General features: G+C 43.2%; 1 protein-coding gene across 1 annotated transcript in view; it reads left to right on the forward strand.

Moving 5' to 3' along the window:
• The window catches only part of TBX4 (T-box transcription factor 4), a 48799-nt gene that overhangs the window by 12697 nt on the left and 18591 nt on the right, over positions 1-17511 (forward strand). Inside the window, exons 3-5 of the mRNA XM_026710235.2 lie at positions 8367-8486; positions 9249-9396; positions 15560-15712. Of these exons, the coding sequence (XP_026566020.1) occupies positions 8367-8486; positions 9249-9396; positions 15560-15712 (421 nt within the window). The remainder of the gene's footprint in view (positions 1-8366; positions 8487-9248; positions 9397-15559; positions 15713-17511) is intronic.

Below are 17511 nucleotides of genomic sequence, written 5' to 3' on the forward strand. Positions count from 1 at the left end.
AGCCTCAATTTTTAAGACAGAGTGGGCGGATGATGATTAAACGGATGACATGGCTTGCTGATGTAGTTTTGTGGACGGCGTAAGTGTTTCTCAGTGAAACCTCCTTTACATAGATGTTCCCTGTATATCACCTTTTTTTCAACTTTAGACACTTTTAAGATGGGTGAGCTTCAACTCCCAGAATTCCCTGGCCAGCATGTTTTAAGATGGGAGGACTTCAACTCCCAGAATCCCCAGCCTCCATGTTTTAAGATGGGTGGACTTCCCCTCCCAGAATTCTCTGGCCAGCATGTTTTAAGATGGGAGGACTTCAATGCCCAGAATTCTCCAGCCTGCGTGCTTTAAAATGGGAGGACTTCGCCTCCCAGAATTCCCCAGCCAGCATGTTTTAAGAAGGGTGGATTCAACAGCCATAATTCCCTAGCCAGCATGCTTTAAGATGGGTGGAATTCCCTTCCCAGAATCCCCAGCCTGCATGTTTTAAGATGGGAGGACTTCAACTCCCAGAATTCCCCAGCCAGCAAGGGAATTAAAATTCATACATCTTAAAAGCACGCTGGCTGGGGAATTCTGGGAGTTGAAGTCCACCCATCTTAAAGTGGCCAATTTGGAAAAAATACTGCTTTGGACAATCAGAATGGAAGAGAAGTTTGTAAACATTTTGCACATCAATTTGCTGGGCATGCTCACCTCCCCCCTCCCCCCCCCAGTTTCTCTGTCCTGGGGTAAGAAAATGCAATATGTCTAGGGACGTTTTCCTCTCCATTCCCACCCACCAACGCATCCCAGCCTAGGTTCTTGGGGCCAGATGTGAAGCTTTAGATATGGCAGGTCAAGGAGCTGGTTGGTGGGGAACAGCTGTCATCCTTCCCAATGACTGAAGAAGGATTTCAGCCTCTGGAAAGTCTTTGTTCCAAAACCCCAACTCTTAACGGCTGAGGAGATCCTGAAATTGACAGGATGCAACCACGAGGCTTGCTCTCTGTTTATATTTAATTTCAATCAGAATAAAGCTGGAAGGGACCTTGGAGGTCTTCTAGCCCAGTCCCGTGCTCAAGCAGGAGACTCTATACCCATTTCAGACAAGTGACTTGTCCAGCCTCTTCTTACAAACCTCCAGTGATGAAGCATCTACAATTTCTGGTGGCAAGCTGTTCCACTGGTTAATTGTCCTCACAGTTAGGAAATTTCTCCTTAATTCCAGGTTGCTTCTCTCCTTGATTCGTTTCCATCCATTGTGTCTTCTCTTCAGGGATGGGATACGACAGGGTTAACTACCCGTTCGGGATTTACGAGCTTCCCTGCACGCTGCGAGCCGCACGCCTGTAAATCGTCATCAGCACGCTGCGTGCAGAGAAGCAGCCTTTGAAACAGCCCTCTTTTCCTGCTTTTTTAAACTGCAGCTGTGCCTCGTTCGGCAGCGGAAGTTGAAAAATCAGGACATAAAGATCAGGTTAGAGCCCGGGTGGGCGGATGGGCAAAAACATCAGCAGACATAGAACCGGTTCTACGTCTGCTGCTCTTCAGAGCAACCGGTTCTACAGAGGTGGACAGAACCGGTAGAAACCCACCCCTGCTTCTCTTGCCTTCTGGTGCTTTGGAGAATAAGTTGACCCTCTCTTCTTGGTGGCAGCCCCTCAAATACTGGAATACTGCTATCATGTCCCTCCTAGACTGGCCAAAACCAAATCCTGCAACCGTCCTTTGTATGTTTTAGACTCCGGGCTAAGAATCATTCTAGTTGCTCTTTTCTACACCAGTGCCAGGACTGGTGGGACTGCTCCTCACCAGCAGTCAACACCCAAGAACCAGAGATTACTGTGACACCAAGATCTATACTAGAACAACAATCAAGCAGTAAACAATATATCCCCAATTAAGGAACCTCCTAGACCAGGGGTGTTTGGTTCTTTGCTGGCTGAGGAATTTTGGGAGTTGAAGTCCACAAGTCTTAAAGTTGCCAAGGTTGGACACCCCTGTCCTAGACAATCCAACAGCAAACAACAGCCCAATCAAGGAAGCACCAAGACTTCTCCCGTCAACACTGACAGAAGAAGCCACTTGTATTAAGCACAGAGAAAACCCCATTCCCTTCTAGCACAGATGATGTTCCCTGTTGCTCTCCTTCCTTCCTTCCTCTTCCTCTCTCATTTCCCCTTCCTTTCTTTCTCCCCCCCTCCCCTCTTTTTTCCTCTTCCCCTTCCCCTCTCCTTCTTTTCCTTTCTCTCTCCCATCCTCTTCCCCTTCTCCTTCCCATTTTTCTCTCCCCCTTCCCCTTCCTCTCTCCCTTCCCCTTTCCCCTCTTCCTTCCCCTTCCCCATCTTCTCTCCCCTTTTCCTCCTGCTCTCCCTTCCCCTTTTCCTTCCCCCTTTTTCTCTCGCCCCTTCCCCTTCCTTCCCCTTTCCCGTCTTCCTTCCCCTTCCCCATCTCTCTCCCCCTTTTCCTTCCTCTCTCCCTTCCTCTCTCCCTTCCCTTCATCTCCTTCTCTTTCTTCCTTCCCCTTTTCCTCCCCTCCCCTCCCTCCAAGTTTTGGGTGGCAGCTCCCAGCCATGTCAAGAAGCTGAAGACACGCCTTTACTAATAAAAAATGAAAATGATCACTCCCATCCTGTTGCTTGGGGTGCCTAAAAATGCACCAGCCTATCGGGACGATGAACAGGCCATGAGAGCCTACAACCAGCTGAAAACTGGGGGTGGGGGCCCCTCCACGAGCCTTCTCTCCCCCCCTGGAAAAGGAGGTGAAAATTGGCAGGTGCCTCTGGCCGGTTACCTATTCTGATTTGTGGCACCCAATGTTATTCAGAGCTGTTACGGCGCAGTTTGCAGCTGAAATGACACTTAGGAGATGCAAGTTTCTCATTTGTTCTGCAGAAAAGAATTTCAGTTGTATATATTACGGCTGGACTTCGGCTCGCACTATTTATTTTACAGTCCTCTTCTACAGAACATTATTAACTCCAACTTGTCTCCTCCGTATGAAGTCCATATGCTGAAGCTTAATTTTAAATGCCATTAAAAAGCACTTAACATTTAGAATATTTCAAATCTTGGCTCCTTTAGTAGCTTAGAGGTCCGAATGGTTTGGAGAGGGTCGGGTGGGTAAAAAAGAGAGGAAGCTGTTCTATCGTGGGCGCTCATAAATATCCTTGTGCAATCTTCTAGCCGCTCTGTTTATAATGGCTCTGAACAAACTTTGTGTCTGGCCAGTCTGGGTGGGTCCCTGTGTGCCCGTGATTTTAGAAGCGTTTTCTATAGCTTAGTTTAAAAATAAAAATAAAAACGGCAAGGCGAAGAAATCTCCACCTTAAAAATTAAGTACGGCATTGTCTGTTCTCCACTTTTTTTCTGCCATTCCGTCTTTTTTCGGGGCGGTGGGGGGGGGGGAAGATTTACAGATTTAACAGAGTTGGAAAGGACCTTGTAAGTCATCTAGTCCAATCCCGCCCCCCCGCCCAAGCAGGAGGGCCTACACCATTTCTGACAGATGGCAGTCCAATCTCTTCTTGAAAGCCTCCAGTGATGAAGCTCCCACAACTTCCGAAGGCAACTTCTGTTCCATTGGTTGATTGCTCTCCCTGTCAGAAAATTTCTCCTTATTTCTAGGTTGAATCTCTCCTTGATCAGTTTCCATCCATTATTTCTTTGGGTGCCTTGGAAAATAGCTTGACCCGCTCCACTCTGTGGCCGACCCTCAAATATTGGAAGACTGCTATCCTGTCTCCCCTGGTCCTTCTCTTCCCTAGACTAGCCAAGCCCAGTTTCTGCAACTGTTCATCGTATGTTTTAGCCTCCAGTCCCCTAACCATCCAGGTTGCTCTTCTCTGGCACTTTTTCTAGAGTCTCAACATCTTTTTTTATAGTGTGGTGACCAAAATTGGATACAGTACTCTAGGTGTGGTGTTTCTAAGGCTTTATAACAACAAACATGAATTTGGATAAACTCAGACAGGAAGGCCTGGCATGCTAGGATCCATGGGGTTGCAAAGAGTCAGACGCGACTGAACAACAAAATCTAACGGGTCTCGGGGTTATGAATAGAAATCAAAGCAAAACACATTTTTATGGTTCCCTCTGTGGGATGAAATGAATCACATAGGAAAGTCTTGGACATGTACAGATAATCATCCTTTAGTGACAACAATTGGGCCTACCATCTCTGTGGTTAGGCAACGCGTTTGTGGGGTGAGAAATTCTGTCATTTTGCAATTGCGGTTTTCTTTCTTCCCATGAACTGGTGGTTAGGTCATTAGATACGAGTACTCCTAGATCCTTGACAGAGTGAGAGTTGCAAATTGATGTCATCAGGTCATGAAGTGAGAGGTCATAACATTTATATAGAGAAGTATAAATAGTGTGGGTCCTAGAAGGCTGCCTTGGTGGACACTGCTGTTAACTGGAGCAGGGTTTGATATAATGCTCCCTATTTTTACTGTTTGTTGCCTTTTTGACAGGAACACAGTAATCCACTTATGGAGGGATCTGGAAATGCCGTAAGAGTTTAGTTTTAACAGTAGTTGTCATGTACCACTGAATCAAAAGCTCTGCAGAAGTCTATGTAAATTGCTTTACCCTAGTCAAGTAGAGTAGTCCATATGTTTTTGCAGTGTAGGAGTTGTAGGTTGCAGGACAATTTTTTCCTGAAACCAAATTGTTTTTGGGAGAGTAGGTTGTTTGACTCTAAGTGGAGGGTGATGAATTGGTTAATGATTGATTCCATGACTTTGCACATGACACAACATAGTGAGATTGGTCTGTAGCTTTCAACTAGACTGGGGTCACTTTTTTGAAGTTAGGGATGACCTTAGCTAAGGACCATAGGTTCAGTAAGGAGCTGGTTCTGAATGATGTATCATATATATCATATAGATAGATAGATAGATAGATAGATAGATAGATAGATAGATAGATATAGAAACAGATATATAGATATAGATGATATAGATACAGATATAGATATATCATAGACAACGATCTCTCATCCCTTGATTGGCAATTTCTATTCACTGGATGCAATACTGTTGAAGACCATTACAACATATTTTTACATGAAGTCAAAAGAGTCATCAAACTATATGTACCAATAACAACTCCAAAAACCAGAAAAAACAGATTACCCATTACAATAAGGAAGCTTCAATCCAAAAAGAGATCACTTTGGTGGAAAAACAAATCTAGTCACGTTGCCAATTTCAAAAGCCGATACAAAAATTTATGCCACCAGATAATGACTGAATGCACCAATTATCACATTAAACAAGAGGAAAACCTTCTATGCACCAATTCCACCAGTGCTTTCTACAATTTTGTAAACAACAAACTAAAAGACTCAAGGTCCATCCCACCCCTGAAAGGACCTAATGGTAAAGACTGCAACGATGACACACTATTAAAACCAACCTCTTTAACACATTCTTTGGCTCAGTATCTGTAAACAGCAATGGATCATGCCCAATATTTCTTAGTTGAACCACAGACAACTACAATGATCTAATACATATCGATTTTACATTAGACAATGTTGAAAAAGCAGTACGCAATCTAAAACCATCTCTATCTATTGGACCGACGAATATGTGCCTGCTTCTAAAAAAGCTATCCACTGCCATAGCCGAACCTCTAAACATAATCTTTGAAAAATCTTTCAGGACCAGCTCCTCCTGTCACAAGCCACAGTCATCCACATCTTCAAAAAGGGAGACCCCAGCCTAGTTGAAAATTACAGACCAATATCTTTATGCTGCGTCACCTGTAAAGTCATGGAATCAATTATTAACCAATCCATTATCCTCCACTTAGAGATAAATAACCTACTCTCTAATAAACAATTTCGTTTCAGAAAAAAACTATCCTGCAATCTGCAACTCTTGCACTGCAAAAACATAGGGACTACACAACTCGATCAGGGCAAAGCAATAGACGCTACATAGACTTCTGTAAAGCCTTTGATTCAGTGGTACTCGACAAACTACTCCTAAAACTAAAATCTTATGGTATCTCTGGACACCTGCATAACTGGATAGAAACATTCCTGTCAAACAGACAACAGATGGTCAAAATTGGGAGTGTCCTATCAAATTCTGTGCCAGAATTCAACAGTGGTGTCCCCCAAGGCAGTGTTCTAGGACCAACTCTCTTCATACTCTACATAAATGACCTCAGATCATATTAAGAGCAACTGCTCTTCGCTGATGATGTAAAGCTGTTCAATACCACAGACAATACTGCTACCCTTCAAAAAGACATCGACTATGTATCAGAATGGTCAAACAAATGGCAACTTCAAATCTCAACAAATAAATGCTCTGTCTTACCTATTGGCAAAAAAAAATCAGAAAATAAAATACAGGCTGAATAGTCAAGACCTTGTTGATGATCCAAACTCTGTCAAGGATCTTGGAGTTGTCATCTCTAATGATCTAAGTGCTAGAAGCCCACTGTAACTACATAGCCAGAAAGGCATTAAGAGTTGTTAACCTAATCTTATATAGCTTTTTCTCTGGTAATATAACACTAATAACTAGAGCATACAAAACATTTGCTAGACCAATACTTGAATACAGCTCATCAGTCTGGAACACACATTACGTATCTGATATTAACACAGTTGAGAAAGTCCAGAAATATTTCACAAGAAGAGTTCTCCGCTCCCCTACTCGTTGCAGAATATGTTATGTCACCAGACTTGAAATTCTAGACTAGAAAACCTAGAACTATGCCGCCTTCAGTTGGATCTAAGTATAGTATATAAAATCATACATTGCAATGTCCTACCTGTCAATGAATACTTCAGCTTCAATCATAACAATACAAGAGCAAACAAGATACAAGATACAAGCTCAAGGTTAATCACACCAAACTTGATTGCAGGAAATACGACTTCAGCAACAGAGTGGTCAATGTCTGGAATACTCTACCTGACTCTGTGGTTTCTTCCCCAGACCCCAAAAACTTTAACCTTAGACTTTCTACTATTGACCTCACCCCTTTCCTAAGAGGTCTGTAGGGGGCGTGCATAAGCGCACCAATGTGCCTACCGTCCCTGTCCTATTGTTTCTTTTTATTGTTTCTTTTTATTTTTCTTATATGTATCCATGTATTCATAACTATGTTTTTACTTATACCTATTACCTTTTAAGCAATTGACAAACCAAATAAAATCAATATAAATAAATAAATATATAATGCTTAGGGTTCTGCTATGGCAGAGGAAAGCTTTTTTAAGAAGTATGCACGTAATCCATTGGGGCCAAGAGATAGGGATGGTTTTAGATTACATAAAGCCTTTTCTACATTTTCTTCTGTAAAGTCAATATGTAGTAGATCATTGCAGTTAGTTGTGGTACGACTAGGACCAATTGTTCATTTTTCAGTTGTCCATTGGAGTAGGGATACTCCAGCAGCGGTATCCAGGTGGCGCGGGGAGGGAAAGTGGGGGAGAGAAAGGGTGAAGATGGCGACCATGACTGTATGATTAAAGCCATACTGCTCTTTAATGTGTGTCACATGTGCAGTGCACTAAAAAGGGGGCATGGCTTCAGTTGTAGGAGTTTTTTAACCTCCTGCCCCAATGGACATCTTTACTTCCTAGTTGATATAAAAGTTGATGATGCAAAAAATTCTGGGAATGATAATCGCAATCAAGTCACAGAAAGTTAGTCTATAACCCGGTTTGTTTTTCAATGTGTCTAATGTTGATTCTTCTTTCTTTCTTTCTTTCTTTCTTTCTTTCTTTCTTTCTTTCTTTCTTTCTTTCTTTCTTTCTTTCTTTCTTTCTTTCTTCTTTTCTTCTTCTTCCTCCTCCTCCTCTTCTGCTGCTCCTCCTCCTCTTCCTCCTCCTCCTCCTCCTTCTCTTCCTCTTCCTTCCTCCTCCTCCTCCTTTTTCTACCCGCCTCCCTATTCATAACCTCATCTCCTTCTTTCGCTTCTTCTTCTTCTCTTCTCTTTCCTCCTCCACCCCAACTCTTCCTCCCCCTCCTTCTTCCTCCCCCACTCTTTTTCCCCTCTTCTTCCATTTCCTCTTTTTTCTTTTCTCCCCTCCTCCTCCTCCTCCTCCTCCTCCTCCTCCTCCTCCTCCTCCTCCTCCTCCTCTTCCTCCTCCTCCTCTTCCTTCTCCTTCTCCTTCTTCTTCTCTTCTCCTCCTCCTCCTCCTCCTCTTTCTCCTTCTCCTTCTCCTCCTCTTTCTACTTCTCCTCCTCCTCTTCCTCCTCCTTCTCCTTCTCCTTCTTCTTCTCCTTCTCCTCCTCCTCCTCCTCCCTCTTCCCCTTCTTCCTCCCACTCCTCCTTGCCCATCTCCTCCTTCCTCTTTTCCTCCTCCTCCTCCTCCCCCTCCCCTCCTTTCTCCTCTTTTCTTTCATCCTTCCCATAAGGAGGATGTTTCCAAGCTACAAAGTGAAGGTAACCGGGATGAATCCCAAGACTAAGTACATCTTGCTGATCGATATTGTCCCGGCAGACGATCATCGATACAAATTCTGCGACAACAAGTGGTACGTGATGAATGCAATGAAGATTTATTAATCCGCTCCTTTGTTTTTTTAATCCCACCTTCATTACCTTTTATGAATAACACACACAACACTCCTTCCTCCTCCTATTTCCTCCCCAACAACAACCCTGTAAGGTAGGACAGCATTACTCTTGCACTGAAAACAAACTGACTAATACCTGACTAATGTCCGGTTCTTGCACTTACGACTGTCGGGTGTCCTCATAGTCACGTGATGAAAATTCAGGCATTTGCCAACCGGCAGGTACTGATGGTCACTGCAGCCTCCCAAGGTCACATGATTACCATTTGCAGCCTTCCCCAGCCGACTGCAGGTAGTCCTTGACTTACGACCACCACTGAACCAAAATTTATGTTGTTAAGTGAGATGCTGCAACCGTCATAAATGCAAACCACTTGCCCAGCTTCCAAACTTTGATCACGTGACCGTGGGGATGTGGCAACTGTCTTAAGCGTGAAAAACGGTCAAAAGTCGCTTTTTTTCCCAGTGCCGTTGTAACTTTGAAACGGTCACTCAATGAATGATTGTAAGGCAAGGACAATCCGCGTGGTTATTCGGTAAAAGTGCAGCTCCGTATGAAAGTTTTGTATGAAAAACCGAAAGGAAGCTGGATTTTTGGTCGAGGTTAGCTAATTCATAGAATATACAGCAACAGAGTTGGAAGGGACCTTGGAGGTCTTCTAGTCCAACCCCGTGCTTTTTAATTTAATTTGATTATTTCTTGTATTGCTTTGAACATAGGATGGTGGCGGGAAAAGCTGAACCTGCGATGCCCGGCCGGTTATATGTTCACCCAGACTCTCCAGCTACTGGAACTCATTGGATGCGACAACTGGTATCTTTTCAGAAGTTAAAACTCACCAATAACCACTTGGATCCCTTCGGACACGTAAGAGAAACTCCTAACTGGTTTCTCCTGGCCTCTGTCATGTCCCTGTTCGAGTCTGATTCCGAGAGGGTGGTCGAACAGCTGACAGGGAGTGGGAGTGTGGCTCCGGTGTCTGTGGAGGAAACTGGGGAAGGGCCCAGTCCAGCTGGGCATTCAGAAGGCCATGCCCTCTGCATCCTAGGGCACACAGGGAGGAAGAGATAAGGGAGCAACATGGGTTACTGGGGAGAAAAAGGCCCTGATTCCCTTCATTAGCTGCAGCTGGGGAAACAGGATTTAAAAAGGGTGTTTGCGCACAGAACCTTGCTGGAAGTAAAGCAGGCATTATTTTTGTTTGTCAAGTCCTATCTGGGTTCTGGCATCTTCCCAACTGTATGTGTTTCGTTATCTTTTGAGTTCTGCAATTCCTTATCCTCCCCTGTCTCGTTAATTGCTGCACCGTGGTTTGTGTTGGTTTTTATTTATAATTTAGATGTACTTTGGGTTCAGATTGAATTTCTTCCCTTTAAATCCATTCCTGGGAGAGTTTTTTTTTTCCCCAGCCGAAGATAACTGGACATTGGAGGCCAAGTTGGAGGAATTAAAGGGACTTTACCTACTTTTGTGACTTTGTTGCTTTTGTGCCACGCCCCTTTGGGTCATCACAGCCTCACTCTCTAAAATACTATTCGATCACCAGTGACTGGAGGAAGCTGCAACGATGTCACCTACCTGGTGATAATGTCCCTACAAAAATGATGTCATTTTTGCCATGCAGATTACAGCATGGAAGCGGTGCCTAGAGATGGAGCTCTCGCCTCACAATCAGGAGGCTGTGAGTTCAATCCTAGGTAGAGGCAAATATTTCTCTCTCTCTGGGCTCACTGAGAATGCGTCTGCCGAACAAAACTCCGCATTGGCAACAGGAAGGGCATCCGGTCATTAAAACACTCTGCTTGCTCCATTCAGTTGCCCAGACCTCACCCGGCAAGGGATTATGGGGTCGTTAAAATGAAGATGATGCAGATTGCCAGTATAGCTCTGGTGATGTCGGTCTCTTCCATTTCCTCCACTTTCTTTAATAAAAAGAAGGACTATCAATCGGAGTAGAACTGCTGGAAGGGACCTTGGAGGTCTTCTAGTCCAACCCCTGCTCAGGCAGGAAACCCTATACCGTTGCAGACAAATGGTTGTCCAACCTCTTCTTGAAAACCTCCAGTGTTGGAGAACTCACAACTTCTGAAGGCAGATCATCCCACTGGTTAATTGTCCTCACTGTTTGGAAGTTTCTCCTTAATTCCTGGTTGCTTTTCTCCTTGATTAGTTTCCATCCATTGTTTCTTGTCCTGCCCTCAAGTGCTTTGGAAAATAAGTTGACCCTCTCCTCTTTGTAGCAGCCCCTTAAATATTGGAAGACTCCTATCATGTGCCCCCTAGTTTCTATTCCTATTCTATTCTATTCTATTCTATTCTATTCTATTCTATTCTATTCTATTCTATTCTATTCTTCTCTATTCTTTTCTATTCTATTCTATTCTCTATTCCTATCCTATTCCTATCCTATCCTATCCTGTCCTGTCCTATCCTTTCTCTATTCTATTCTATTCTATTCTATTCTATTCTATTCTATTCTATTCTATTCTATTCTATTCTATTCTATTCTATTCTATTCTATTCTATTCCTTTCTCCATTCTTTTCTATTTTTTCCTTTCTCCTATCCTATCTTTTCTCTATTCTATTGTATTCTGTTCTGTCCTGTCCTGTCCTATCCTATCCTATCCTATCCTATCCTATCCTATCCTATCCTATCCTATCCTGTTCCATTCTATTTTCTGTTCTATTCTATTCTATTCTATTCTATTCTATTCTGTTCTATCCTATCCTATCCTATTCTATCCCTTCTTTTCTCTAGACTGGCCATACCCAAATCCTGCACCCATTCTTCAACAGTTTTCGTTTCCAAGCCTTTAATCATCTTAGTTGCTCTTCTCTGCACTTTTTCCAAAGTCTTTTTTGTAATGTGGTGACCAAAACTGGATGCAGTATTTCAAGATGGGGTCTTACTCAGGATTTATAAAGTGGTAGTAATACGTCACATGATATTGGTTCTATGCCTCTGTTTACACAACCGAGGATTGTATTTGCTTTTTTGGATGCTGCCGCACACTCTTGGCTTATGTTGATAATTGTCTATGGACATTCTCAGTCTTCCAGGTATTGGTTCTCCCAAAGGTGCTTTTTTAATTTTTATTTTACAAGTAGCAACTGGACTTTCTGGTTTTTCTTTGAAGCCTTTTTGCTTTTCATCGAAGAAGTGAAATGTCTTCAAAGAAAAACAAGAACATCCAGTTGCCTCTTGAAAAAAAAGAAAAAAGCACCTTTGCGACTTTATGTCGATAGTTGTGTTCCAATATCTCAGGGGTTGCCACAAAGAAGAGGGAGTCAAGCTATTCTCCAAAGCACCTGAAGGTAGGACAAGAAGCAACAAACGGAGACTAATCAAGGAGAGAAGCAACCTGGAATTAAGGAGAAACTTCCTAAAAGTGGTGAAAATTAACCAGTGGAACACCTTGCTTTTAGAAGTTTAAGTTTACTTTATTGTCACTGGACCTTGTACAACGAAATTAAATGTTATCTTCAGTATACATTATACATAAAGAACAAAACAAAACACACATCCTTCATATTTTGTACAATTGGATTGAAAACCCCTGATATTGCATTAATATTGCACTATACAGTAGAGTTCAACAGAGCTACTGCCCTGGGATAGAAACTGTTTTTTCAGCCTATTTGTCCTTGTTTTTATTATTCTGTACTGCCTGCCATACGGTAATAGTTCGAATAAAAAGGGTGCCCAGGATGAGATGGATCTTTGAGAATGTTTTGAACTTTCCTAAGGCAGCAGGAGCTATAAAGCTCTTCCAAAGAGGGCAGAGGGCAACCCATGATCTTCTGGGCAATGACTTTAACCCTCTGGAGGGCTGTCCTATCTGCCACTGTGCAATTGGCAAACTACACAGAGGTGCAGTAAGTTAAGATACTCTCTATGGTGCAGCGGTAGAAGGTCACCAACAGTTTTTCATTCAGTTGTTTCTTGAGAAGCCTCAGGTAGAATAATCTCTGCTGGGCCCTTTTGACCAGGGCTGCAATGTGAGCACCCCCAGGTCAGGTCCTCTTTTATGGTAACACCCAGAAACTTAAAACTGGCCACTTGCTCCCCTCGGTCTCCATTGATAAGCCAGGGCTGGATGTCTGACCTGTTCCTTCTATAGTCCACTATAAGCTCCATGGCCTTATTGGTGTTGAGGACCAAGTTATTGTCTCCACACCACGAAAGCAACTGTTGGTCCACCTCAGTTGTTCCACCTAGAAGTTCCACCTAGAAGTTGTGGGTGCTTCATCCCTGGAGGTTTTTAAGAATAGATTGAATCACCATTTGTCTGCAGTGGTATAGGGCCTCTTGCTTGAGCAGAGGGTTGGACTAGAAGACCTCTAAGATCCCTTCCAACTCTGTTATTGTGTTATTTTTGAATCACAGAAAGCCCATGTCTTAACTCATCAAATTAATTCTGCCAATTAATGCGTTTGGAGATATTTATGGCACCCAATAAGGTTCTCCTTGAAGGGCATTTGGGTACCAAATAGGAGAAGTTGTATCAATGTTGTAAATGCTACACACTTTTATTTTTCGGAGGGGTCAAACCCCAAGCTGCAGCGAAAGAGTTAAAAGTACATCTCAATGCGAGGCTCAGAAAATGCTAGCTTTCCGTTCTCCCACAAAGGGGAGGGGTGTGTGTGTGTGTGAAACCTCATCTGGAAAATGTCACCAATAAAAACTGCATTTTGGAGGGAATAGGATGCAGTTGCTTCGGTGGATAAGGTTATACATTGCAACCAGATTTCAAAAAAGGGGGCCATTAAAAAGCTGATCCCAACCTAATGGACAGGCTCATCAATTCAACCAAGATAGAGCTTCTGTTTTCTTCTAATCTTCATACTGGGCTCCATCAATTGAGGAGGTCAGAAACACTGAAATGGAGACAAGTGTCTTCGTTGATGCTTTTTTTTTCTCTCCAATGAGAATTGGAATTCTCCGAGGTCAAAGGATCCAAGTTCAGGCACCTGATGTGAAGACCTACAGTAACTTTCTGGAGAAGGCACTAATGTTGGGCCTGGTGGAAGGAAAGAGAAGAGGACAACAATAGACTAGAATTCTTTATTGGCCAAATGTGACTGGACACACAAGGAATTTGTCTTAGTGCAAATGCTCTCAGTGTACATAAAATAAAAGTTACATTCGTTAAGAATCATCAGGTACAACACTTCATGATAGTCATAGGGTACAATAAGCAATCAAATCATACTAGGAAACAGTCCATATAAATCGTAAGGATACAAGCAACAAAGTTACAGTCATACAGTCACAAGCGGGAGGGGATGGGTGACAAGGAGTCATGAGAAGATTAACAGTAATAGTAGTGCAGACTTTGTAAACAGTTGAACAGTGTTGAGGGAATTATTTGTTTAGCAGAGTGATGGCGTTCGGGGGAAAACTGTCCTTGTGTCTAGTTCTTCTGGTGTGCAATGCTCTATAGAGTCGTTTTGAGGGTAGGAGTTGAAACAGTTTATGTCCGGGACGTGAAGGGTCTGTAAATATTTTCACAGGCCTCTTTTTGACTCATGCAGTATACAGGTCTTCGATGGAAGGCATTGAAGTTGGTAGCAATTGTTTTTTCTGCAGTCCAAACTAGATAGAATCCATTTCAGCAGTGTTTTTTCAACCTGACGACAAATGGACTCCTAGAATTCCCCAGCCAGCCATGAGTTACAATAATAATGGATGCATCATTTAAGGACCACATTGGTAGATTGTCCTCATTCCTAAGGTGGGACTAGAACTCACCATCTCCTGGTGATTGGCCCAGTCACCCAGCTGCTTTACATGTCAGGACTAGAACTCGCTGTCTCCTGGTGATTGGCCCAAAGTTACTCAGCCAGTTTTCATACTTAAGGTGGGACTAGAACTCATCATCTTCTGGTGATTGGTCGAAAGTCACCCAGCCAGCTTTCATACCTAAGGTGGTACTAGAACTCTTCATCTCCTGGTGATTGGCCCAAAGTCATCCTGCCAGCTTTCATACCTGAGGTGGGACTAGAACTCACAGTCTCCTGGTAATAGTTCAAAGTCACCCAGTCAGCTTTCATACCTAAGATGGGGGACTAGAACTCATCATCTCCTGGTGATTGGCCCAAAGTCATCCTGCCAGCTTTCATACCTGAGGTGGGACTAGAACTCACAGTCTCCTGGCAATAGTTCAAAGTCATCCTGCCAGCTTTCATACCTAAGATGGGGGACTAGAACTCATCATCTCCTGGTGATTGGCGCAAAGTTACCCAACCAGTATTTGTGTCCGAGGCAGGACTAGAACTCACAGCCTCCTAGTTTCTAGCCTGGTGCCTTTACACTAGACTCAACTGGATTTCAGGGCTGTACCAGCGGTGGGATTCAAAAACTTTTACTACCGGTTTTGTGGGCGTGGCTTGGTGGGTGTGGCTTGGTGGGCATGGGTTGGTGGGTGTGGCAGAGGAAGGATACTGCAAAATCCCCATTCCCTCCCCACACCCACTAACCTGCTTTCCAGTTCTGTTATCCTGCGCAGGGCAACCAAAGAAGACCCAGCCAATCAGCTGGGACTCGGGAGGCGGAGAATAGATGGGGGTGGGGTCAGTCAGAGGTGGGATTTGCTGGTTCTCCAAACTACTCAAAATTTCCGCTACTGGTTCTCCAGAACTGGTCAGAACCGGCTGAAGACCACCTCTGGGCTGTACCAATCACAGAGCAACACAATCACCTCTTCGAAATCAAAGCCAACCTATTCGATGGTTTTTAAGTTTTGCTCTGCTCCATTGTTTCTTTTAGCAGAACAATCTATGGAGCTTCTCAGTCATCCAGATCATGGGTGCCCCAAAGGTGCTTTTTTCAAGAGGCAACTGGACTTTCTTTGTTTTTCTTTGAAGACGTTTTGCTTCTTATCCAAGAAGCTTCTTCAGTTCAGAAGAACGTCTTCAAGGAAAAACAAAGAAAATTCCAGTTGCTTCTTTAAAAAGCATCTTTGGGACATTTAACCAAACAGGTATTTATTGGTGATTCTCTTTTTCCTTCTCCCTTTCCTCTCCCAGATCATTCTCAATTCCATGCACAAATACCAACCCAGGTTGCACATAGTGAAAGCGGATGAAAACAACGCATTTGGCTCAAAGAACACAGCTTTTTGCACTCACGTATTCCCAGAAACCTCCTTTATATCGGTGACATCCTACCAAAATCACAAGGTGGGTGTTTAGTCCTATTTTTCTTTTTTCCTTGGCTTTGTGAATTTGATATATGATGCAAATTAAACGTGAACAAGGTGAGTTTTTTTTAAGAATGTCTATTAAATCTGAAGCGGTCAAATTCTCCTTCATCCCAGCAAACTCGTGTGAATTGTGAATTATCACTCTCAAAAATATAAAAGAATTCTTTTCCACAACCCTCTTGCTTATTTCCACATGTGCAGGCTAGGCTGTGTGCAGTCCAGAAATTAATCATAGACAGTACAGCATATTTTTTTTCCTGTTTGTCCTGATCTTATTTATGCATTGAATTTTTAATAGGATAGTGCTGGGACAAAGTTAAACAAAATAAAAAATTTCTCTGTCTCTCTCTCTTTCTCTCAAGAGTGGAGTTTAAATTAACTCAAAACTAAATTTCTCCTTGAAATTCGGTTCAACTCTTGGTGTCTTCATGGAAAAAAATTAGATTTTTGGCAACAACCTGGAGATATTTGCCATTCATTGTTGTGATATTCATTTCAGGCTAGGCTACAGTGTTGGGGGTTTTCTCCTGAGCTTCCCCAACCAATTGGTCTGATTCTGTTTAGGTATTACTTCCCCAAAAATGTTGAGGAATTCAAACCAGCTCTCCAAAAGTTGAAAATTAACTGCTGAATAGTCCCAGGATTCTCTGTATTGGGGAACATTCTCTAGAAATTGTTCTATTTATTATTGTTATTGTTGTTGTTGTTTTTAAAATATTGAGCACTGCCTAGAATAGTGTTCCTTAATCTTAGTGACTTTAAGACTTCAACTCCCAGAATCCTTTAGCTCAGCCATCAAGCCAGAAGTCCGCTCTAGGCAGTCTTCCTCAACCTTGACAACTTTAAGAAGGGTGGACTTCAACTCCCAGAATTACCCAGCCAGCCATATTGTGGATTTTTAATGCTGTAACCTGCCTAGAGTCACCTGTTAGTTGGGCAGCCATATAAATGTCTTTAATAAATAAATATATAAAATCTCGTGCAGTTTGAATATGAAAGAAAAGTGGAGTCTTTTGTAAGGGGCAAGGAAGCCTGGGGAAGTGGAATCAGAACAGAAGCCATTGGAAAAGATTGATCCATTGTCCTTGACCATAGATATATTCCAGGTCAAAAAAGTCAAAATGGAAGCCAGAACCGAAAGTTCAAGCCCTACATTTGAAAGAGCTGCAGATTATAGACTGCATCGTTGTAGCTGCCATCTTGAGTTTTTTGACACAAGCAAAAGAGGGCAGAACTTCTACCAGCTGGTAGGGAACGGGTGATTAAAACCCTGCCCTCTCCAGGTGATTGAAGGCCTGCCTTCTCCAGGTAATAGAGGCCCCATCCTCTCCGGGTGTTTGAAGCCCCACCCTCTTTGAGATGATTGCAGCCCCACCTGCTCCAGGCGATTGAGGCCATGCCTCTTTTGTTTGTGCCAAAACACTCAAGATGGGTGTCATGCCCCCATCAGAGTCTGAATCCGAGGAGGAAGGTGAACAACTGATAGAGAACAGGTGATTGGCTCCGTTGGCTGTGGAGAAAACTGGGGAAGGACAAAGTCAGGCTGGTCAGAGCAGGGGAAAAGGTAGAACAAAGGAGAGGGGGTTCAGAGGAAGACCCAGGCCCACCCCTTCTTCATCCTAGGGCATGCAAGGAAGAATGGAGAAGAGAGCAACATGGGTTGCATGGCTTACGGGGAAGGAAAGGGCCCTGATTCCCTTCACTAGGCACACCTGGGGATGGAGTTTAAAGGAGAGGCAGATGGGTGGGGCGGTTGTGGGAAATAAATGTTGAGTT

This window comes from Pseudonaja textilis, chromosome 1, assembly GCF_049901715.1.
Source record: "Pseudonaja textilis isolate UNSWEBS1 chromosome 1, rPseTex1.2, whole genome shotgun sequence".
NCBI classification, from domain to species: domain Eukaryota; kingdom Metazoa; phylum Chordata; class Lepidosauria; order Squamata; family Elapidae; genus Pseudonaja; species Pseudonaja textilis.